The sequence below is a fragment of the Megalobrama amblycephala genome, linkage group LG5, assembly GCF_018812025.1.
Source record: "Megalobrama amblycephala isolate DHTTF-2021 linkage group LG5, ASM1881202v1, whole genome shotgun sequence".
NCBI classification, from domain to species: Eukaryota; Metazoa; Chordata; class Actinopteri; order Cypriniformes; family Xenocyprididae; genus Megalobrama; species Megalobrama amblycephala.
The window spans coordinates 37,028,784-37,054,067 of record NC_063048.1 but is presented as its reverse complement, the minus strand read 5'-3'; the positions used below and the strand labels follow the sequence as shown (position 1 = coordinate 37,054,067).

At 34.9% G+C, this 25,284-nt stretch overlaps 1 protein-coding gene across 1 annotated transcript in view; it reads right to left on the bottom strand.

The window, feature by feature from the left end:
- Positions 1-10,552: 10,552 nt before the first annotated feature.
- akt1 (v-akt murine thymoma viral oncogene homolog 1) overlaps positions 10,553-25,284 on the bottom strand; it is a 60,002-nt gene continuing 45,270 nt past the window's right edge. The window contains exons 8-14 of the mRNA XM_048192144.1: positions 25,016-25,084; positions 24,809-24,934; positions 20,899-21,027; positions 15,012-15,226; positions 14,793-14,880; positions 13,092-13,194; positions 10,553-11,205 (exon numbers count right to left, since the gene is read on the bottom strand). Of these exons, the coding sequence (XP_048048101.1) occupies positions 11,126-11,205; positions 13,092-13,194; positions 14,793-14,880; positions 15,012-15,226; positions 20,899-21,027; positions 24,809-24,934; positions 25,016-25,084 (810 nt within the window). The 3' untranslated portion in view covers positions 10,553-11,125. The remainder of the gene's footprint in view (positions 11,206-13,091; positions 13,195-14,792; positions 14,881-15,011; positions 15,227-20,898; positions 21,028-24,808; positions 24,935-25,015; positions 25,085-25,284) is intronic.

The window sequence follows — 25,284 nt, the reverse complement described above, 5'->3', positions numbered from 1 at the left end:
GTGTGTGTGTGTATGTGTGTAAAGTGCTGTCAAACCATTAATTACGATTAATCGCATCCAAAATTAGTTTGTTTACATAATATATGTGTATATTGTGTATATTTAATATGTGTATATATATATAAACACACATGCATGTATATTTAACAAAAATATATTATATTTATATATAAAATACTTAGATTTATATTTATAATTTTATATATTCAAACTTTTATTTTGGAAACGATTAATTGCTTGATAGCATATATATACATATATATATATATATATACATATATATATATATATATATATATATACATATATATATATATATATATATATATATATATATATATATATATACATACGCGTGTGTGTATGTGTGTAAAGTGCTGTCAAACGATTAATCGCATCCGAAATAAGTTTGTTTACAAAATATATGTGTCTATATTGTGTGTGTGTGTATATATATATATATATATATATATATACACACACACACACACACACACACACACACATGCATGTATATATTTAACAAAAATATTATTTATATGTAAAATACATATATTTATATATATATACATGCATGTGTGTGTATTTATATACACATTAAATATACACAGTATGCACATATATGATGTAAACAAACTTTAATTTTGGAAACGATTAACTTTTGTTAGATGTGATTCATTGCAATTAATCTGTTTGACAAAATTAGTTAAAAACGTGATGCTTCAACCTTTATTTTACATTAAACAAATCCACAATAATCCAAATATACAATAAAGGGATCTGATATTACAATCATTTAACATTAATGAGTCATAATCATTATTATGGAAGCACATTTCCACTCCATAGGGGGATAATTATGCTTTGGTAGATTGCAATTATGACACAATTATGAAGTCATTATTATGACATATGACATAAAAAGTCAAAATTGAGATATAAAAATCAAATAATAAGTCATTATAATGACATACAAAGTAATAATTTTGACTTTTTATGTAATAATTGATATAAAAAGTAGAAATTATGACAAAAGTCGAAATTTTGATACACTAAGTATGAGTTTTAAACTCATCATTTCGACTTTTCACCTCATAAATACGACTTAGTATGTCATAATTTTTATTTACAAAAGCATTTTTTTTTCATATGTTGGAAATGTGCTTCCATTCTTTGCAGATCTGAGAAAAATTGACCCATATTCTGATGTTCCGTTGCGTTTGTTCTCCGCTAGATGGCGCTGTACGCCACAGGAAGATCATCTGATCTGTCATTTTCAGACCAAGAAACAAAAGACATGCATCAGTTGTTCTCAACCAGAGGGCCAGGGGCAAGAGGGCCTCAAGATGACTTAAAATCATTTGAAATCGAAGTTAAATTAGCTAAAATGAACCAAAACTTATTTTACTGACCCTCAACAACCATGTGTTTCACTGAAGAATCAGGATTCACACTCATTATGACATTCAATGCTCATTATGAAGTGAAGAAGCTGATTCTGACCTCAACATGACTACGTCATTTACAAACAAAGCACTATTTTCTGTTATCATTTGTAAGAACCTTCATATAAAATCATGTAAATGTCATGCATTAGTCTGGAGCTGTGAAGCAGAGATGCTTTAAACATCAGAGTTGAAAATAAACATGAGTAGCTTGTGGGAAAAGAGTCCTGATGTTTAATTGTGTTGCAGTGGGGAAGGTCGCTGTGGGAGAAACAGCTGACGTCTGTTTTGTGTTGAATTGTAGGTGAGATATTTTTGCAGTCTTTGCAGCATGTCGTGCTTGAGCTGCGGCCGGTCCGTTTCCTATGGGTTTTGTCCTACACTCCATCCAGCTGTGAGGGTTTGTAACCAACATCTGGCCCACAGACTCCACCATCTGCTTCAGAACAACACATCACGGAGACACCGGGGCTAGTTGTCACACTTCCTACTCCAATCAATACTTGTCAGGATGGGTTTATTTTTCAAAGTCAGGTTCTGCATTTACACTCAGGAAAATAAAACAGCTTGTTGATCTTTTGTGACAACAGTAGTCATCCTACATTATAGACTATTTTATGGCCTATGTGCAGTATAAATGGTACAACAGTTTTGAAACAAAATAATTTAAGCAATGACAAAAAAAGAAAGGTTACTTCTGAAGCATTTATCTTATCATTAATCTTATTCCATTTTGATTTCAACATTTACTATGTGTTAATGGACCTGAACTAACAATGAAGTTGTATTTATTAATATAAACAAAGTTTAATAAAGTTCAATGTTATTTAATCAAATTAATAAGTACACTATGTAACTTTTGGGCCTCTAGCGGCTAAAAACTGCGGAAAACATCTTGCGGAAGAACATTGTTTTGGTTGTGCTTCGGCTCTGCGGATGAATTTGACGCGAACTCTGTTAGAGAACTAATTTATCTGTTCAATAAAATACCTAACTCACCTGTTGAGTAATAAAACGGCATCATCTCCGCGTCGCTTTTACAACACTTCAAATCTTTTCTTAAAGGAGTCCGCCTCGATGACGTGTGCAGCCTTAATGCGACCTCCTGAGGCGGCAGTTACGGATATGACGAGACACGCACGGGCGAGTGATGAATATATGCAATTTCCCGCGAAAACCATCCCGTCAGGTCTAATGCTGCGTCACAGATGGATTTTTCCCACCTCGTTCTAGGAAATAATGTCTGGAACGCCATTCAAAGTCGGATATTCGGCGTGTGAACTCGGAACATAGATCAACCCCGACCTCAGCGAGAGCGTCATTTGATGTCATTTCCAAGATATCGGCGCGTCCCGTTTCCAATGAATATAAAAAACAAACTTTAACATTAGATATTAAAGGGTTAGTTCACTAATATTGAACCTGTAGCCTACTCACATGAACTGATTTAAATATGTGTTTAGTACTTTTATGGATCTTGAGAGAGGAAGTGTCCATTGCTCCCTATGGAGGCCTCACTGAGCCATCGGATTTCAACTAAAATATCTTAATTTGTGTTCTGAAGATTAACAAAGATCTTACGGGTGTGGAACGGCATGAGGGTAAGTCATAAATGACAGAATTTTCATTTTTGTTTGAATTAACCCTTTAAAGTTAATGTAATGTTACGTTCGTTTTTGCTTTTCATCAGCTGTTTTCTATGGAGCCCCAGACATGACATGCAGGAAACAAATAGTAGGCTAAATCGTGCGCACGATTTACTATTTCGTTCCCTCGATTTATAAATCATGCACATGATTTAAATCGAGGGAACGAAATAGTAAATTGTGCGCATGATGTAGTAAAATCAAGGGAACGAAATAGTAAATCGTGCGCATGATTTAGTAAATCGAGGGAATGAAATAGTAAATCGTGCACACAATTTAGTAAATCGTGCGCATGATTTAGAAAATCGATGGAACGAAATAGTAAATCGTGTGCATGATTTAGTAAATCGATGGAACGAAATAGTAAATCGTGCGCATGATTTAGTAAATCGAGGGAACTAAATATTAAATCGTGCGCACGTTTTAGTAAATTGTGCGCATGATTTAGTAAATCGATGGAACGAAATAGTAAATCGTGCGCATGATTTAGTAAATCGAGGGAACTAAATAGTAAATCGTGCGCACGTTTTAGTAAATTGTGCGCATGATTTAGTAAATCGATGGAACGAAATAGTAAATCGTGCGCACGTTTTAGTAAATTGTGCGCATGATTTAGTAAATCGAGGGAACGAAATAGTAAATCGTGCGCACGTTTTAGTAAATTGTGCGCATGATTTAGTAAATCGAGGGAACGAAATAGTAAATCGTGTGCATGATTTAGTAAATCGATGGAACGAAATAGTAAATCGTGCGCATGATTTAGTAAATCGAGGGAACTAAATAGTAAATCGTGCGCACGTTTTAGTACATTGTGCGCATGATTTAGTAAATCGAGGGAACGAAATAGTAAATCGTGCGCATGATTTAGTAAATCGAGGGAACTAAATATTAAATCGTGCGCACGTTTTAGTAAATTGTGCGCATGATTTAGTAAATCGATGGAACGAAATAGTAAATCGTGCGCATGATTTAGTAAATCGAGGGAACTAAATAGTAAATCGTGCGCACGTTTTAGTAAATGCGCATGTGTAAATCGCGAAATAGTAAATGATTTAGTAAATCGATGGAACGAAATAGTAAATCGTGCACACGTTTTAGTAAATTGTGCGCATGATTTAGTAAATCGAGGGAACGAAATAGTAAATCGTGCGCACGTTTTAGTAAATTGTGCGCATGATTTAGTAAATCGATGGAACGAAATAGTAAATCGTGCGCATGATTTAGTAAATCGAGGGAACTAAATAGTAAATCGTGCGCACGTTTTAGTAAATTGTGCGCATGATTTAGTAAATCGATGGAACGAAATAGTAAATCGTGCACACGTTTTAGTAAATTGTGCGCATGATTTAGTAAATCGAGGGAACGAAATAGTAAATCGTGCGCACGTTTTAGTAAATTGTGCGCATGATTTAGTAAATCGATGGAACGAAATATTAAATCGTGCGCATGATTTAGTAAATCGAGGGAACTAAATAGTAAATCGTGCGCACGTTTTAGTAAATTGTGCGCATGATTTAGTAAATCGATGGAACGAAATAGTAAATCGTGCGCACGTTTTAGTAAATTGTGCGCATGATTTAGTAAATCGAGGGAACGAAATAGTAAATCGTGCGCACGTTTTAGTAAATTGTGCGCATGATTTAGTAAATCGAGGGAACGAAATAGTAAATCGTGCGCACGTTTTAGTAAATTGTGCGCATGATTTAGTAAATCGAGGGAACGAAATAGTAAATCGTGCGCACGTTTTAGTAAATTGTGCGCATGATTTAGTAAATCGAGGGAACGAAATAGTAAATCGTGCGCACGTTTTAGTAAATTGTGCGCATGATTTAGTAAATCGATGGAACGAAATAGTAAATCGTGCGCACGATTTAGTAAATCGAGGGAACGAAATAGTAAATCGTGCGCACGTTTTAGTAAATTGTGCGCATGATTTAGTAAATCGAGGGAACGAAATAGTAAATCGTGCGCACGTTTTAGTAAATTGTGCGCATGATTTAGTAAATCGATGGAACGAAATAGTAAATCGTGCGCATGATTTAGTAAATCGAGGGAACTAAATAGTAAATTGTGTGCACAATTTAGTAAATCGATGGAACGAAATAGTAAATCGTGCGCACGTTTTAGTAAATTGTGCGCATGATTTAGTAAATCGATGGAACGAAATAGTAAATCGTGTGCATGATTTAGTAAATCGAGGGAACGAAATAGTAAATCGTGCGCACGTTTTAGTAAATTGTGCGCATGATTTAGTAAATCGATGGAATGAAATATTAAATCGTGCGCACGTTTTAGTAAATTGTGCGCATGATTTAGTAAATCGATGGAACGAAATAGTAAATCGTGCGCACGTTTTAGTAAATTGTGCGCATGATTTAGTAAATCGATGGAACGAAATAGTAAATCGTGTGCATGATTTAGTAAATCGAGGGAACGAAATAGTAAATTGTGCGCACGTTTTAGTAAATTGTGCGCATGATTTAGTAAATCGAGGGAACGAAATAGTAAATTGTGCGCACGTTTTAGTAAATTGTGCGCATGATTTAGTAAATCGAGGGAACGAAATAGTAAATTGTGCGCACGTTTTAGTAAATCGTGTGCATGATTTAGTAAATCGAGGGAACGAAATAGTAAATCGTGCGCACGTTTTAGTAAATTGTGCGCATGATTTAGTAAATCGATGGAATGAAATATTAAATCGTGCGCACGTTTTAGTAAATTGTGCGCATGATTTAGTAAATCAATGGAACGAAATAGTAAATCGTGCGCATGATTTAGTAAATCGTTTGGAACGAAATAGTAAATTGTGCGCATGATTTAGTAAATCGATGGAACGAAATAGTAAATTGTGCGCATGATTTAGTAAATCGATGGAACGAAATAGTAAATTGTGCGCATGATTTAGTAAATCGATGGAACGAAATAGTAAATCGTGCGCATGATTTAGTAAATCGATGGAACGAAATAGTAAATCGTGCGCACGTTTTAGTAAATTGTGCGCATGATTTAGTAAATCGATGGAACGAAATAGTAAATCGTGCGCATGTTTTAGTAAATCGAGGGAACAAAATAGTAAATAGAAAGTAGATAAATTTTTTTTTCTTGCATGTCGTGCGGGGCTCTGTAGTTTTCAATGCTATTTTGTGTTATTTTTATTTTGCCATAATTGACACAAAAACACGATATGCTCTCGTAGTGTCATGGCGACATCGTGTGGTCAACATGTGAACGTGACGTATTGTGATTGGAATGCACTAAGGTCTGAAGTAGGATGTTTAATTTGGGGTATTTCCATGAAAAGTACTGACTCTTATTCCTTGTTAAGTGTGAAATACTGTAATTTCTTTATTATTTGCGGTTACTTTTCTTAAATGAGACCACCTCGATGACATATGCAGCCTTCAAATGCGACCTCCAGAGGACGCAGCCTTCGAAATGAGACGTACGCAATTTCCTGCGAAAACCATCCCGCCAGGTCTAAATTGTAAACACTTATAAGTTTACCATAGTGAATCAGCGTAAGACAAAAACACTTTTTGGATGAAGAATTGATGATATTATTTAAGTTTTGTATATTTTGAACAAAAAAAGTTACCTTTAATGAAACCTTATTGTGAAGTGTTACCAAAACATCAAACCTCACGGTTACCAATGTTTAATTAACTATAAATAAATTTTTACTAAGAAGAACATAGATGTATAGAAGAGGTGTGAAATAATCAACCAATACAATTTAGCCAAAACTTTATTTGATCAATTCAATGGAAAAAAAAGTCTAAATCATAAAAACAGCTGAACAATGTATACAAATTGAATATTATTTGTATCCTAAAGCTGGTGTTCTTTAGTTTACGTATTAAAAAAGACAACAAAATTAAAGGATAAAAAAGTAAAATATCTTCCCATTTAAAAAAAAGATCAGAGGACTGTATGAAAAAGCATAATTCATATGAAACATCAGATCTAAAAAATAGGAAAAAATAGTTTTGCATATATATAATAAGGTAATAAGGTGAAAAGAGAAGAAAGGCCTTTACATTCATTTACGTATGCTGACCAACATCTGTGTGGTGATTATTACACATACCATCAACAATGATCAGAGCATTTCACAATAATAATAATAATAATAATAATAATAATAATAAGTTTAAAACACATAACCAGCCAAAAGATTCTCACACGTGTGGTTGTGTTGAGTTAAAATCGCAAGTGCTTCAAAACAGTTTCATTATATTTACACCAATGTGTAGAAATGTTGCTTTAAATAAGTTGTATAAAACACTTTTAATGCACAAATGAATCCGTTTTGCATGGTGTGTGTGTGTGTGTGTGTGTGGAGCACACAGTAAATCACATACGTCCTTTCTAGTTGTTAATATATAACTAATAAACGAATCCAAGCTAAAACACAAAGTCATTTCAAACAGTTATGCCACTTCGATGGTCCCTTGGATTGTAATTGTTCATCGGTCGCTAAAGTACCTCGCCGAGGCTGTGCAACACATTGGGACGAAAACACGCAACAGAACATGAAACACACGGAAAATAAAACAGGAAGAGGATTGATGAGATGGAGAATACAAAAAGCTGCTTAATACGCGACATTGAAACCCATCAAAACATGTCAGGCTCACATAAAAGAAGAAATTATAGGATTTAAATCATACATTTGTCAGGATGGATTCATTTAGGATAGCCAATTTCTGCGTTGACCTTTTGTGACAACATGCCCCAGTAACCATCCTCTATAACATTTGAAATGTAGGCTATTATGTCTAAGTAATGGCTTTTATGCAGTATTTATTTGGTAAAACAATGACAAAATGACATCGTCAGACAGATATTGTAATGATTAAATTGTATAAAATTGCATCATATAATAAATTAAGAATTTAAACTTTGAATTGTATATTTCCTCATTCTCATGGATACATTTGAATTGTAAAGGCCCGTTCACACCAAGATCTATAACTATAAAGATAACGATAAATAAATCGTTCTAACTAAAAGAATGGCACTGTCCACACCACAGCTATAATGATAATGATAAACAATATCTTTCAGAACGGTTGGACGATAAAACACTGACAGCCAATCAGAATCCATTCTAATTCAACGGCTTGCGAACTTAAAATGGCGGACGACATTGCGGAGAAGTGAAAAGCAAGCGCTGTTTGACAAGTCAAAAAAAGCGATCATAATGCTAGGCTAGCAAACAGTGTAATATAAAATTACCCCAGGTATCCAGCGCTAGTTTTAGCTACAGCATTGCTTCCTTTAAAGTTGCAGTAAAAAAAAGACACGTTTTATTCCATTATATTGACTTCGTCAGGTAAATTCACTTTATGGTGCGTTCACACCAGACACGAATGAAGCGTTATGGGGCGTTCACACCAGACACGAATGAAGCGTTATGGGGCGTTCACACCAGACGCGACTTGTGCAAATACATTTTTTGCACTATTGCTTTTTTTTTTTTTTTTGCTATTTGAACATTTTGAGTTTACTCGCTTCATTCACACGTGAAATTCACTTCAAAACAGATGCGAATTCTCGTCATGAGAGGGGCTTCTGCCAGGCGGCTCCAGTCTCATTTCTGCACACTTCCTCTGAATAAACACATCAGCAGGAAAGTAGTTGTAAAATACGGCAAATAAGCTCAATGTGCCGGCTTTAGCTAGCTTGTAGTCTCAATATGTATATATATATAGCTCAAATGGAGTAAAGAGCATTTTTTACAACTTACCAGATTGTCCGACCTCCTCACTCACTTTCTTCCAAGAAAGATCCTTTTTATTCCTGTTTCTATAAAAGTGCGAAGATGTATCGTACAGCGACGATGATTTTGTCCTCCATTGTTGTTTCAGATTTCTGCCTCCGCTCACTGCGTTGCAATCATGTCACTACTAGAGCAAGCTCCTGATTGGTTAACATAGTGCGAATATTTGGCAAAGTTCAGATTTTTCAACTTGCGCGATTCGCGCGAATCACACGTGTCAAATGCCCAAAACGCTCAATTCGCGCTGTGTCATTCGCATCATTCACACCGCGCGGCAGGATGTCTATTCGCGTCTTTGCATTGACTTACCATGTAAATCACTCACGAATTAACGCTTCATTCGTGTCTGGTGTGAACGCACCATTAAGGGCGAGTGATTTACATAAATCAGTGCAAAGACGCGATAGACATCCTGTGGCGCGATTCGCGCAAATTGAGCACTTGGGGCGTTTGACGCGCGTAATGCGTGATTTGCGCGTAACGTGTGATTTTTCAACGTGTAAGTTGAAAAATTTGAACTTTGGCGAATATTCGCACCACATTACCCAATCAGGAGCTTGCTCTAGTAGTGATGTGATTATGATGTAGCGAGCGGAGGCAGAAATCCGACACAACAATGGAGGACAAAATCATTGTCGCTGTACGATACATCTTCGCACTTTTATAGAAACAGGAATAAAGTGGAAGAAAGTGAGTGAGGAGGTCGGACAATCTGGTAAGTTGTAAAAAACGCTCTTTACTCAATTTGAGCTATATATATGCATATTGAAAAATGAAAGCCGGTAAATTGAGCTTATTCGCCATATTTTACAACTACTTTCCTGCTGATGAGTCTGTCTTTCCTTGACCATGACGCAAATTCGCATGTCGTGAAGTGAATTTTATGCGCGAATGAAGCGAGTAAACTCAAAATGTTCAAGCGTCCAACTACACGCGATTTATTTGCGCAAGTTGCGTCTGGTGTGAACGCCCCATTAGATTAGAGTGACTGCGCTAGCTATTCTCTCGAAACATAGCACACTGAGGACATCTGCTGGTTAAAGCCGTGTAACTGCAACAAGAACAGCAAAAACATGTTGTACACACTTTAAAACCGGAGCGCGTGAGCTTAAAATAAACGCTGTTATTGTTCATTGGTGTTGAACACAAATATCTTTTGACGCGTCGTGTCCGCGGCGTAGTTATCGTTCTTGGTGTGAACGGGCCTTAAAGGGATAGTTGACCCAAAATTGAAAATTCTGTTTACTCAGCCTCAAGTTGTTCCAAGCCTGTACACATTTCTTTCTTCTGCTGAACATAAAGGAAGATATTTTGAAGAATAAGGGAAACTGAACAGTTCTGGGGCACCATAGTATTTTGTTTTCCTACTATGGAAGTCAATGGTGCCCCAAAGCAACCTGGTTACAAACTTTTTTTAAAATATCTTCCTTTATGTTCAGCAGAAGAAAGAAACTCATACAGGTTTGGAAGAACTTGAGGGTGAGTAAATGATGATAAAAAAATTTCATTTTTGGGTAAACTATCCCTTTAATACCGTCATTTTTGGCCCTAAACTCAGGCTTTATTTTCTTAAAGAAAAATATATTTGTTTATTTCTCTCTTATGATTTTAGGATTTGAAATATGATCCAGAAATGTTCAGGTTTCTTTGCAATATTGATGGTGGTGGTTTTTAATAAGTTAATTTCTAGTTTAGTGGAATTCAGTCATTTTAATAATTAATACAAAAAAAAAATAATAATAATTTATCTACATTTCTACTATATTGCACATTCCATGCAAGTGAAATTTAGACCAAAAGTACTTTAGGGGTCGAGAGACAGTTCAGTTCAGTCTATACATTTATACAAGCTGCTTTTTCATTCGTTTCAATTGGTCGGTTCATATAAATGGTGTTTTTGAATGGAAATAAAATAATATTTGGCATGAGGTTAGTTTTAATACTTCAATACGAGACTAAAGATGTGCTGTACAATCTGTTTCTTTCAATGCTATATAATCGACATTAATTTGGCAGTTCGAGTGGAAACATGTTTCAGTGTTCCCTCTCATATCCTCAGAAAAGATCATGAAATCAAAGGCCACAAAAGCAAAGAGAAACTGGTTTCAGGACAAACATCACAGATCCAGACGTGCTGGTAAACATCTCCCTTCACGCTGATCTCAGAGCAGTCGTGTGACGCTGCGTCCGTCAGAGGAGAGGAAACGTCTACCTAAAGTGATGCTGGAGCAGAGGCAGATATCAGGACGCTTTCATGCCATTCCACTGGCGGAGTAGGAGAACTGTGGGAAATGTGGCCTCCTCTCGCTGTCGAACGGCTCCATACCATCCTCTGTTTACAAGATAGACACAATCATAAACGCTTATTTCCCCTTTACATTCTTTATTATGCTTCTTTCATAACTAAAGTTGGCATGAAAGTAATTGTGAGCAGTTCAGTAACACTTGGCCAGATGATAGGACTCAATTTGGGGAGAGACTGACAAAGTATGATTGGCCAATAGGTGGCGCTACAGCAATCAAAAATGCTAAACTGCTCATAACACCTACCTAGACAGTTTGTCTTAGACTCGGGTGCCTTATATTGTTGGAAACGAACAAAACGTATATCTCCGATTTCATTTCCGCCTGGAAAAATTTTCCGGCATTTTGACTTTTGCGAACTAGTTCTAGGTTTTTCGCCCGATTGGAACCAAACCAGTGCAGAAATGTTCTCTGGAGACGGAATATCAAAAGTTATCAAAAAAAAGTTGAAATTTTGATTTACGGTCACTAAGGGGTGCCAAAATGTTCAAAATGGGCGGGGCCACTTTTACTAAAATGGCTGTAACTCTTGAACGGAATGAGATATTTTCACCAAACTTGGTATACTTGTGTATGGGCTCAATCTGTGGTCACAGTAAAAAAAAATCATGGCGATTGGACACTTGGTGGTGCTATATCATAAAAAAATCAGCTGTAACTACGCAACCGTTAGTCTGATTGACGCATGTTCGGCTCATGGTCCTTGAGGTCTGTAAGAATTTTAAAAGAAATCAGCCACTAGATGGCGCTAACAAATTTTACACCTCTGTGATCATGTAGTGTTTCACACATGCACACAATATGCATATCATTTGATAGATCTCCTCATGCTGAGCAACTTTGCCTCAAGAACCACTGCTGTCAATCAAATCGTTCATTAAATATTCACAGTTATGTAAAAAAAAACTACTTTCGCGAACTATAGTTCTAGGTTTTTCGCCTGATTGGAACCAAACCAGTGCAGAAATGTTCTCTGGAGACTGAATATCAAAAGTTATCCAAAAAAAGTTGGAATTTTGATTTACGGTCACTAAGTGACGAAATGTTAAAAATGGGTGGGGCCACTTTTACTAACATGGCTGTAACTGTCACAATTGTGTAAAAAAAAAAAAAAACTACTTTTGCGAACTAGTCTTGGGTTTTTCGTCCGATCGGAAACCAAACCAGTGTAGTACAATTCTCTGGACTCTCCAGATCAATAATTAACCCAAAAAAGTTGAACTTCACCCTTTGGGTAGATATAACTGGGTAATTTAGAAAAGGGGCGTGGCAAAATATACTGAAAAAGCCTATAAATCCTAAACGAAAACTCAGAACTTCATGAAAATAGGTGAGCACATGTGACATATAATTCTAAACAAGCATGCAAACTTATATGGAGATCAGACCATAGGTGGCGCTATAACTGTTTTAAAAAGCTTTAAAAACCATATATTTCCCATGGTAAATTGCCTGTATTGGCTATAAATGGTCTTTTCCCATCTATGATCTAAGTGGCTATATGCTTGCTAAATTAAACATAATACCTTTTTACACATGTGCTTAAAGGCCTTAAACCCCGATATTTGCTGCTCGCAGCTATATTTATTATCAGTGTTGAAAACAGTTGTGTACATTTTTTTTTTCAGGATTGTTTGATGAATAGAAAGTTCAAAAGAACAGCATTTATTTGAAAAAGAAAGCTTTTGTAACATTATACAATACCGTTCAAAAAAAATTTTTTTTTAATAAATTGATACATTTATTCAGCAAGGATACATTAAATTGATCAAAAGTGACAGTAAAGACTTTTATAATGTTACAAAAGATTCTATTTCAAATAAATGATGTTCTTTTAAACCAGTATTTTGGATCAGTGCATTATGTCTTAAAGTGACAGCAGCCTAATATTCCAGGTGTTTGTGACGGCGGTACCTTGTCCAGGCGGCGTGATGGTGATGGTCTGTCCTGTGAACTCTTCATCAAAATATCTGGTGTCTGTTTCTGAGGACACTTGCGGTTTGAATGGAGGAATCAGCTGAGGAACAGAGAGAGACTGTTAGACAATCCCGATCAACCATTTTACAGCCATTCTACTTCACTACACTGAAATAACTGCTGTGGGATTTTCACTCAGAAATTGCTAGTAAATTTCACAAATGACTGCATTTAATTAAATGTGAAAAAGCATTAACTTTAGATGCTTTTTGGGGTGTTAAATAATGGCACAAACACCAATAAATTAACTAGCACAAACCTTAGTAAATCAAGTTGCATGATTTATTTAGAAACTCTCAGGCCATAAATTTTGCACCTGAAGGGAAACTCCTATAAATGCAAAAATAATTGTAGGATATAATTTATGTTTTTAATAAATAAATAAAACTGTGATTAAAATATATTAGTTAGTTATTAATCTATTAAATAGATTAAATTAGATTAAAATAAATAAAAAAAAAAAAATAGATTACTATAAATAAATTGATTAAAATTAAATAAATGAATAAATAATACATTTAAAAGTACATTACTATAGGGAGTAGAAAAAATAACGTAGCATATATTTATAATTTATTTATTTAAATAAACGTTTCCATAATACAAATATAATTTATTTTTAATAAATAAATACAAATGTGATTAAAATAAAACATTAGTTAGTTATTAATCTAATAAATAGATTAAATTAGATTAAAATAAATACAAAAATCGATTAATATAAAAAAAATTAGATTCAATTTAAAATGAATAAATAATGCATTTAACATTCTACTTTATTTATTTATATAAATTTTTCCATAATATAAATATAATTTATTTTTAATAAATAAATAAAAATGTGATTAAAATAAAACATTAGTTAGTTATTAATCTAATAAATAGATTAAATTAGATTAAAATAAATACAAAAATCGATTAATATAAAAAAATTAGATTCAATTTAAATAAATAAATAAATGCATTTAACATTCTACTTTATTTATTTATATTGATTTTTCCATAATACAAATATAATTTATTTTTAATAAATAAATAAAAATGTGATTAAAATAAAACATTAGTTAGTTATTACTCTAATAAATAGATTAAATTAGATTAAATAAATACAAAAATCGATTAATATAAATAAAAAAGAAATAAAAATTCAATTTAAATAAATGAATAAATTATGCATTTTACATTCTACTTTATTTATTTATATTAATTTTTCCATAATACAAATATAATTTTTTTTAATAAATAAATAAAAATTTGATTAAAATAAAACATTAGTTAGTTATTAATCTAATAAATAGATTAAATTTAGATTAAAATAAATACAAAAATTTATTAATATAAATAAAAAAAGAAATAAAAATTCAATTCAATTTAAATAAATAAATAATGCATTTAACAGTACATTACCATAGTGAGTAGAATAAATATACATAATAACATAACAGAAGCTAATTTTAGATTTATAATATTCATTTTTCAGTGTATCAATTTAGGTGTTTATAAAAGATAGATGCCTTTTAAATGTTAGGATGGGGTCCTTCACATGAGGATGATCATATTTGGGGGTTCATGACATCTAAAAGATTGAAAAGCCTGATGAACGTGAGTTTGGTGATATGATCATTTGTGTGTTTTTACCTTCTTCTCGTAAACATCTTGCCACTCAATTCCAGTGAAGAATTTGTGCTGCATGATCTCTTTAGCATCATCAGGACCGCCACCTAACCTAAAAACACACACACACACAGTCTCCATTACCGACACCAGAAACACTAAATATCAGGACTGTCAGTAAGTGTGCTTTGCATGCTGGGATACAGTATAAAGAGCAGTACGGCAGTGCGTGATGACACCGACCGTTGCTTGGGGTCTTTCTTGAGCAGGCCGGACAGCAGTGATTTTCCCTCCGGAGCGAGTGTGCGAGGGAAGCGGATGTCCTCCATCAGGATGAGCTCAAACAGACGCTCGTGATCCTGGTTATAGAAGGGCAGACGGCCACACATCATCTCATACATCACCACTCCCAAACCCCACCAGTCCACCGCACGGCCGTAGTCATTGTCCTCCAGCACCTGCACACACACACACACACACACACACACACACAGTTATTCTCTATATCAGTGTCAGTGTTTCTGAACTCCCTGAAACCTTCAAGCATGAAAACCTGCTCTAGTAGAGCTCAAAAACACATTATAAGGGAATAACAGGTCCTCCTTAAATAAGAACAGTGTGATAACCGAGAGCTGATGATGCCGGTGTGTTTGCGTGTGTAACAGCTCCCACTGAGTGTTACCGAAACCCCGACCGCGGGTCACGGGGAGAGAATGACTCAGTCCGTGCGGTCAGTGGAAAGGTGAAGCCGCGGAGCTGCTAGAATTACTGACCGCTGTCTATTTCCAGCGCCGCTGTCATGTGACTCACGGAGAGAGACAGCTGGGCCTGCAGCTGCCCCATATATGTAGAAGAACAGCACAGCTGTGAAGCTGCCAGGAGCCCAGGAGCCGCCGCCGAGCCCGAGGAGACCCACGTCTTCAGATGGACAGTGTAAACAGCAGTAAACACATCCCAACGGCACAGCGCTGACGTGAACCAGTCGCTATTTCCATGACATGACCAGCAATGAAGAGTAAACTTCACTCACACAGCACCAGTCCTAACTTGAGATAGTGTTATGGTTTTTAATCAATAATTCTTTTAGTTTTTATTAATTTTTATTTCAGTTTTAGTTTTAGTTATTGAAGTACATCAAGTTAAAGGTGCAATATGTAAGATTTTCGCAGTAAAATATCCACTAGGTCAGTGTTATATATTTTGTTCACTTGAGTACTTACAATATCCCAAATGTTTCCAACTATTTGTAAATCGTGAGAAAATTGCAATTTTAACCAAGGCTCCGGGACGTGTGAGGAGTCGCCTGTCAATGACGTCATACCCGCGTTACCCTCGGTTTCCGGTTTTATTTTGTAGAAACCATGGAAACACCAAAGACGCTTTAATATTTACATGTTTTAATAGACAAGGGAACAACTGTTTTGATATATTTATAGACAGAAAACTAATTGTTGTTATATAGCTCAACACGTTTAGTCTTATTGTTTAAATCTAATTTTCTTGATTTTTTGCGAGTACCATGCTTTACCTCAGAGAAAAACAATATTTTGTGAAGTAGCTAACATAGCATAATCAGATGCAGCTTTATTTTTAGTAACAGTAATACAGCATTTTCTCCATCATACAATACGTTTTTAAATTAATTTCATGCCATTTATCAACACAATCATCCAGTATTTAATATGATATTGTAAAATCGATCTATCTTACCGCAGTGTGTAACAGTGTCTCACAGCAGACGTCGAGTGAACGCACAGAGTAACGTTATAACATAATTTTCAACACTCTCAAATGTGTTTCCTCATACTCATGACCGGAAAAGCGGAAGCGGCGCCGGCGACTGTCATAATAAAAGTCCCGCTGCTCGCGAGGCGTGTGTTGATCAATCGCTCCAGCTCCTCGTTCAGCTCCACAACACTCGCTCCTGCTCTGCTTCATACTACAGTAACGTTAATAATCACATCCATGAACATAATTTCTTCCCGAGTCCTATCCCTATATGGTTTCCATAGGTGGAGACCACATGTTCCAAGATTCCGCACTCAAACTTGCCATCATCAAGCTACGCCTTTGTTTTGAATAGGCCTCTAGCGACCTCTAGCGGACAGAAATCTTACATATTGCACCTTTGAACTAAATGAAATTGAGAAATGGCAATTAGCTTAAATAAAATAAGTATATTATTGCAGTTAAAGTTTATTTTATTTCAAGGAACTAGGTTTTTTATGGTTTTAGTTATCTATAATAACTCTGGTCATAACATCTCACAGTTATAATCACAATATTTAAGTTATTAGATTAACATTATTGGATTAACATCTTTTTTTCTGTCACTACTTGTGCTCTGATGTGCATAAAACAATCCTGACAATAAAGTACTTTGAAACTGAAATTTAGGCAGCCCATAGAACCGTATGGTGAAAAGTTGTGAAATCTGGCACACAGATAGAGAATATTAACCACTCCAATTTTGGAGTCTCTAACTCAATCCCTCTAGCGCCACCAACTGTCCAAAGTTGCACTCACGTTATGCTAATAACTTTTGACCGGGTGGGTGTGCCTCATACGTCAAAAAAAGTGAAGCTGAGGGCTCTTTGATCGCCCCCTGGTGACTGGATGCAGTACAGGACATAAACCTCGCCCTCTCCATGCAAACGAACGGGACTTGAGTCAAAACAAAAAAATAAATTACGCTTCAAATAAAATTTTCCGAAAGATGGTTTTGGTCATTTAAGGTAGTTTTTATGACGTTGATTTATATTCAATTGTTTGTTTTTGTGATAAGTTTGATTTTAGCTAGCAATCTGATGCTATAGAAACGGGGCGTGTTGTTATGATTGACAGTTGTGATTGACAGCTTCTCTGAGGACTGTCGGAGCTTCAAGGGGAGATTGAAGATATATAACTAACTATTAATTTTCGATTTCTGTGTTATTTCACACCGACAAAATGAGTTGTTCAGCAGTAAACTGTACTAACCGACCTACAGGATCTGACGGATCACTGAACTTTTTTCTGTAACGTTAAATGTGGGCTTTATAAGCTAATTAGACGGGAAAAAGCAGGTGATCGTTATCTGGCAGTTACTAATTATTTTTATGGGTATAAAATATTAATTGCTGTAATGCTGTAAATTATACACACAAAAAAAACTCAAATTGGTATAATTGTTCTCGATAGGACTCAAGCAATATATAAAGACCAGTTTCATTAAAATAGACAAAATTATTTAAAAGCTATTAGCGTTTTTTAAAATGTCCTTATAATTTTTGACCAGAAGGTGGCACTGTTGCGAAACTGAGATTTTGTAACGATATACTAATGTGTGTATAATTTACAGCACGGGACTCACAAAACAAAAAAACAGCCGTAGATCATCCAGGTAACCACACACAGTATTAAGAACAAAGGGTATGTAAACTTTTGAACTGGGTTATTTTTATAAATTCAGCTTTTTTTTCTTGTCTTGTGGATTTTTGTAAACATCTGTTATGTGAAATAGCTTATTCAGGACAGTACTGAATAAAAAATAACATGCAATTTTTATGATCCTCCTCATTTTGTTAAAACGATTAACATTTTTGCAGATTCTGCAAGGGGTATGTAAACTTTCAAGCTCAACTGTATACATTATTACAACTGCTCAGCAATTTCTACCCGATAAAATATTTTGAGCTTTATATGCAGGTTTTCCAAGCCTGATTTTTTTGAGGTAACATGTTTCACCTCATTCTAAAACATATTTGTTGTTTTATTTAAATGATTTTAAGCCATCTTCAGCCCCCTAGTGGATCCTGGTTGAGAGCCACTGCTCTGTAAAGCACATAAAACATCCATTTTTTAAAGAGTCGTTGTGCATTTAAAACACTTCCACCTGTTTTCTTCCGAATTCTCTCATCCCTCCCTCACTTTTCTCTCTCTGGGCCGGTGGAATATTTCCAGACGTAACAGCATTCCAGAGCTCCACACGCACAACAAGGTCATTGTTTACAGCGGAACAACCTGTAACACGGCCTGGGCCCAACTCCAGAGAGGCCAACCGTCTCCATGGCAACACCCCCCGAAGTGTCCCGCGCCGGGCCGTGTTGTCATGTCAACATGGGGATTGAACTGAAGTTGCCGGGACGAGGAGAGAAAGGTGACACGGGTTCCTGGACGTCTCGTATGAGGGCGTCTAAAGGAGCAATTCAGCCCAAAATCATCATTCTGTCATCATGATGTTCCAAACCCGTATGACCCGTATGGCTCTGTTTTAGTGGATATATGGATGTTTAAGAGTGCCGTGGAGCCACAAAAACTACAAAAGATTTCTGTGAGGAACAGACAGGAAATTTAAGTCCTTATTTCTTCAAAAATCTTGTGATTCTCATTCACATTGATGCAAACACAAACATACGGTATGACTTCAGAAAGTAAGTCATATGGGCGACGGTTATGATGTTTCATGTGGCTTATTTAGTAATTTTAGGGGTTTTTATAGAAGAGATACTGATAAACATCTCCTTTTGTGCTTAACAGAAAAATACATTTATATTGGCATTAAATTTTGACAGAATTAGCAATTTATTCCTTTACTTTAGGGATTCCCAAACTTTTTTTTCTGTCAGCTAAACCAATTTATTATTATTATTATTTATTATTATCATTATTAAATTATCACAAACATGGTGTTCTCAAGTTAAATAAAATGTAAAAGTGTAAAATATAATTTTAAAATAAAGTACACCTGAGATATTACGATATTTCAATAATTTAACAACATGTTTTAACATTTAACAACAAATACTTATTATCAATATTTTTATAAATAAATAAAAAGTGAATCAGTTAAAAGTAAATAAATACATAAAAAATAAGCATAAAAAATTAAGTAATTAAAAAGTAAATAAAATACATTCAGAAAGTAAGTAAATTAATAAAAACTAAAATAAATAAATATAAAACTAAATAAATAAATTTAACAATACATTTTCATTCAAAGGATGAAATATTTTATTTGTTTACTTACGTCATGTGATGCTATTAACTTAAATCAGAGAACCGTGAATATGCAAATGAGCATGCAAATGAACTATTGAAATATTTACTTAAAATCTCAGGGATAATTTTTAACATTTAACAACAATTTAATTTTTTTTGAGTTATTTAATAAGATTTTAAGCCATGAAATAAGTTACATTATTGAATTATTTTACATTTTTATGATTTAACTAATTATCAGCTTTTTATAAACTCACAAACCTCCTGCAGTTTTAGTTTGGGGAACTCTGTTTTAAAGGAATAGACTATTCATATCAAATCTGATCCTAGACAATCTTACAGTATCAGAGTCTACATATTCAAACATTATGAGTCAAAATGAGAGCGTAGACTTTTAAATAAAACTAGTTCCTACACACTAAACCTGAACCCTAAACATTTTTAGAACAATAAACACACCATTTATAGCCAATCCACACATGCACATGCGCAGCCCCCACAAGAGGGCAGAGGAAAGCTCCGGTCAGGGTGTCCCATGATATGATGTGGGGCAGCTGTGGGCGTCAGCTGGAGCGCTGGTGGCCCGTCTGACTGCACTGGGACACTCACGTTTCCTGCAGCTATGCCAAGCCCATTTCCCAGCAGATTCCAAAATGGTGAACTAAAAACAACGTGGCCGCAACTGTGTCAACATGGGCAGCCCTTCTCCCAAACACACACACACACCCTTGAGCTGCCACATGTCATACCTGCAGTAGCGGCCTTTGCTATGCGCTTGGGGCAAAAATGCCACCAAAATTAATGAAAATGCTTCCAAAAACCAAGATATGGTGCAAAAAAAAGTCTCTGTATAAGTTCTTGTTTTTAATATTTATAAGCAATATCACACAAGCAAAAGTGCTGTTTTCCTGAATATTAGCATGTTTGCAAATTTGATATTATTAGGCTATTAGTTGACTTAGTTGATACACCATTGTCTGTTTTTCCTTTATTTTGCCAATGTTTATAAATAGACTTAAAATATGCAAAATACGGTTTGTTTTGTGAATCCCTGCACTGGAGATTCAAAAGGTTCTTGATGTTTGATTACAGGCTCTTCAGATCAGTGTATTGGGTTCTGTGAATGGTTTGATCATGTGGTTGGTCTCACCTCAGGGGCCAGATACTCTGGAGTCCCACAGAAGGTCTTCATAGTGGCTCCGTCCGTGATGCCCTCCTTACACAAGCCAAAGTCAGTGATCTTTATGTGACCATCTTTATCCAGCATCAGGTTTTCCAGCTGTGAAAGACAATGGCAGAAAAGAGAGAGCAAATATTTCAGTTGTGCTGTGACCATGTGATCATCTAATAAGAGCTGTTTTTTTTCTATAGTCACAACAGTGACTGCAAGAATTTCATAATTTCCATCAAAGGTATTTAAAAAAGGCCTTGAGCCAAACCAACCAGCTCCAAAAAGCTATAATCACACCGTTTGATAAGAAAAGAAATAAATGAACATATAAAATAGTAAATAAATAATTTGAATGTAAATAAATAAATAAAAAATTGAAATAAATAGAGCAAATAAACTAAAAACTAAATATATTTAAAAAATAAATAACTAAATAAAAAAGTAAATCAATTAAGTTAATAAATACATTAAAAGTAAATATATAAATAAAGAGTAAAATAAAAAAATAATTAATTATAAATAACCGATAACTGATTTTTCAGAATGATATATGCCGATACAATTTATTAATTTAAAAAGTAAATAAATAAATACAAAGTAAATACATTTAGAAAGTAAATAAAAAGTAAATATGTAAAAAAAAAAAAGTAAAAAAGTAAACAAATAAAAAGTAAATAAATGAATAAAAGGTAAATAAATACATTAAAAGTAAATATATAAATAAAAAGTAAATAAATAAAAATTAATTAATTAAAACGTAAATAAATAAATAAATAAAGTAAATACATTTAGAAAGCAAGCAAGTAAAAGCAAAAGTAAATATATAAATAAAAAAGTAAAAAAGTAAATAAACATTAAAAGTAAATTAATAAAAAGATATTAATTAATGAATTAGATAGTAAATAAATAAAAAGTAAATATTTAAATAAAAAACTAAAATAAAAAACAAACAAATAAATAAAAAGTCAAATTTAAAAGTAAATAAATAAAATGTAAATATATTAAATGAACAAACACATACAAACATTTAGGATTTGAAAAGTACACTCATCAATGTCTAAACTCATGGTTGGTCTTGAAATATTTGTTATTATTAAACATCGATGTCAAACCTCAAACTCTCACAACAGTGTGGGTTTTTTTTGTCTCCCAGTCTTCTGTTAAACTATTTTATTTTACAGAGAGCTTGCTGATATGTTATAATCCGGCCTGGCTTGTGTTGTGTTCTTGTGAAATAGAAATGAATAAAATGTCAACCATCCAAGCCAGTTCCATACAACACTCCAGTTCAAATGTTGGAGTGGAAGAGTACAGGACGGCATCTGCGGGCACCTCTGTCGGTGTGTGTTAATATCAGCACGTCCTCACAGTCACCTGGCAGCTGTAGCTCACACGTGGCCAGAGGCCTGAGAACACTAGTCAGCACAAACACCCGTCCTGCTACACCGGCACTTTCACATGAACCTGAGCAGCCCAGAGCCAAGACAGAGAGAGAGGAGGAGGAGAAACGAAGAGAAAGCAAAACACGGGGTGTTCTGCTGACCTACAGTATCATCATCTGGACGGGTCAGAGAGACTTACAACATCAACTTCACAGTTAAAGGGATAGATCACACAAAATTAATATTTGCTGTTAATTTACGTGCTCAGGACTGTTTTGCCGAGGCTGTGGATTACAGATGAATAATTAAAGAGGCAGCAATACTAAATTTCTCCACACATACGATAACCGATTATTCCGAATGATATCTGCCGCTGCCGATAACCGATTATTCAGAATGATATATGCCGATGCCAATACAGATAACCAATTATTCAGAATGACAGTTGATGCCGATTATTCAGAATAACTGCTGATTCCGATACTGATAACCGATTATTCAGAATGATATATGCCGATAACCGATTATTCAGAATGATATATGCCAATGCTGATAACCGATTATTCAGAATGATATATGCCGATGCCGATTATTCAGAATATCTGCTGATTCCAATACTGATAACCGATTATTCAGAATGATATATGCCAATGCCAATACCGATTATTCGGAATGATATATGCCGATGCCGATTATGCAGAATATCTGCCGATGCCGATGCGATTATTCAGAATGATATCTGCCGATAACAGATTATTCAGAATGATATCTGCCTATGCTGATAACCGATTATTCAGAATGATAGCTGATGCCGGTACCGATTATTCAGAATGATATCTGCCGATGCGATTATTCAGAATGATATCTGCCGATATCGATTATTCAGAATGATATCTGCCTATGCTGATAACCGATTATTCAGAACGATAGCTGATGCCGATAACAGATTATTCAGAATGATATCTGCCGATGCGATTATTCAGAATGATATCTGCCGATGCCGATTATGCAGAATATCTGCCGATGCCGATGCGATTATTCAGAATGATATCTGCCGATGCCGATGCGATTATTCAGAATGATATCTGCCGATGCCGATTATGCAGAATATCTGCCGATGCCGATGCGATTATTCAGAATGATATCTGCCGATAACAGATTATTCAGAATGATATCTGCCTATGCTGATAACCGATTATTCAGAACGATAGCTGATGCCGGTACCGATTATTCAGAATGACATCTGCCGATGCGATTATTCAGAACGATATCTGCCGATGCCGATTATGCAGAATATCTGCCGATGCCGATGCGATTATTCAGAATGATATCTGCCGATAACAGATTATTCAGAATGATATCTGCCTATGCTGATAACCGATTATTCAGAACGATAGCTGATGCCGGTACTGATTATTCAGAATGACATCTGCCGATGCGATTATTCAGAACGATATCTGCCGATGCCGATTATGCAGAATATCTGCCGATGCCGATGCGATTATTCAGAATGATATCTGCCGATAACAGATTATTCAGAATGATATCTGCCTATGCTGATAACCGATTATTCAGAACGATAGCTGATGCCGATGCGATTATTCAGAGCGATATCTGCCGATGCCGATTATGCAGAATATCTGCCGATGCCGATGCGATTATTCAGAATGATATCTGCCGATAACAGATTATTCAGAATGATATCTGCCTATGCTGATAACCGATTATTCAGAACGATAGCTGATGCCGGTACCGATTATTCAGAATGATATCTGCCGATGCGATTATTCAGAATGATATCTGCCGATATCGATTATTCAGAATGATATCTGCCTATGCTGATAACCAATTATTCAGAACGATAGCTGATGCCGATACCGATTATTCAAAATGATATCTGCCGATACCAATAGTTTGATTTTTCTTAAGGAAAGAAAATCTCTCCCAAATAATGCTGCAAAATATCAACAACATCAAACTTAACAGTTAAAGCTACCTTACAAAACAGACTCTTAAGTCTGACAGGATGATCCACATCTGACATCAATATTTACAAATTTACAGCATTGTATACAAAACAAATATAAATAATAATAACAAAAATGATAAAACTAAAATCCTAAAATGTATTATTTATGGCTAATATTATTAATAAATTTAGGTTATTTCTTTATTGAACATATACTTTCTTATTATAATACTGTTGTTGCCACCATTTTATAAAAGCATTAAGTCAATGTTTATTACTGTGATTTTACCACCACTAAAACTGCTTTAATAACACAAGTTTAAGATGTTATTATAAAAAAAATACACCTTATTTTAAGTTTTTAAGATATTAAGATGTGGATTCATCCATAATAACTACCATAATAATGTATAAAATTGTTTATTTAGTGAATAATAATGCCATAGAGGAGCCACTGAGGATTTGGCAGCATTTCATTCCCACATGTAAACCTCAACAGGACAATATATGTGAAATTATGAACATGTGAGCTCCTGACCTTCAGGTCCCTGTAGACCACGTTTCGCTCTGAATGCAGGTAGTCCAGCGCAGACACGATCTCCGCCCCGTAGAAGCGCGCTCGGTCCTCAGAGAAAACCCGATCCCGTGACAAGTGGAAGAAGAGCTGCAGGAAGGAATGAATGCTGGAACGTTATTACTGTAAATGATCCTTTCAAGCTCTGGTCTGAGAAGATATCAGCCTCACCTCTCCTCCGTTGGCGTACTCCATGACGAAACACAAACGGTCGTGGGTTTGGAAGGAGTATTTCAGAGCCTAAACATGTCAATTCATGCAAAGAAACACAAGCAACAATGTATTAAATAATTATATTAAATATTAATGATAAAGACATTCAATTACACATGGAAAAAGTGCAGTTCTTCCTCAGTATTTCTGTCTTGTTTTCTAGCACAAATATCTAAACATTCTTAAATCAGGACACATTTACTGGAGATGCAAAATTACATATTAAG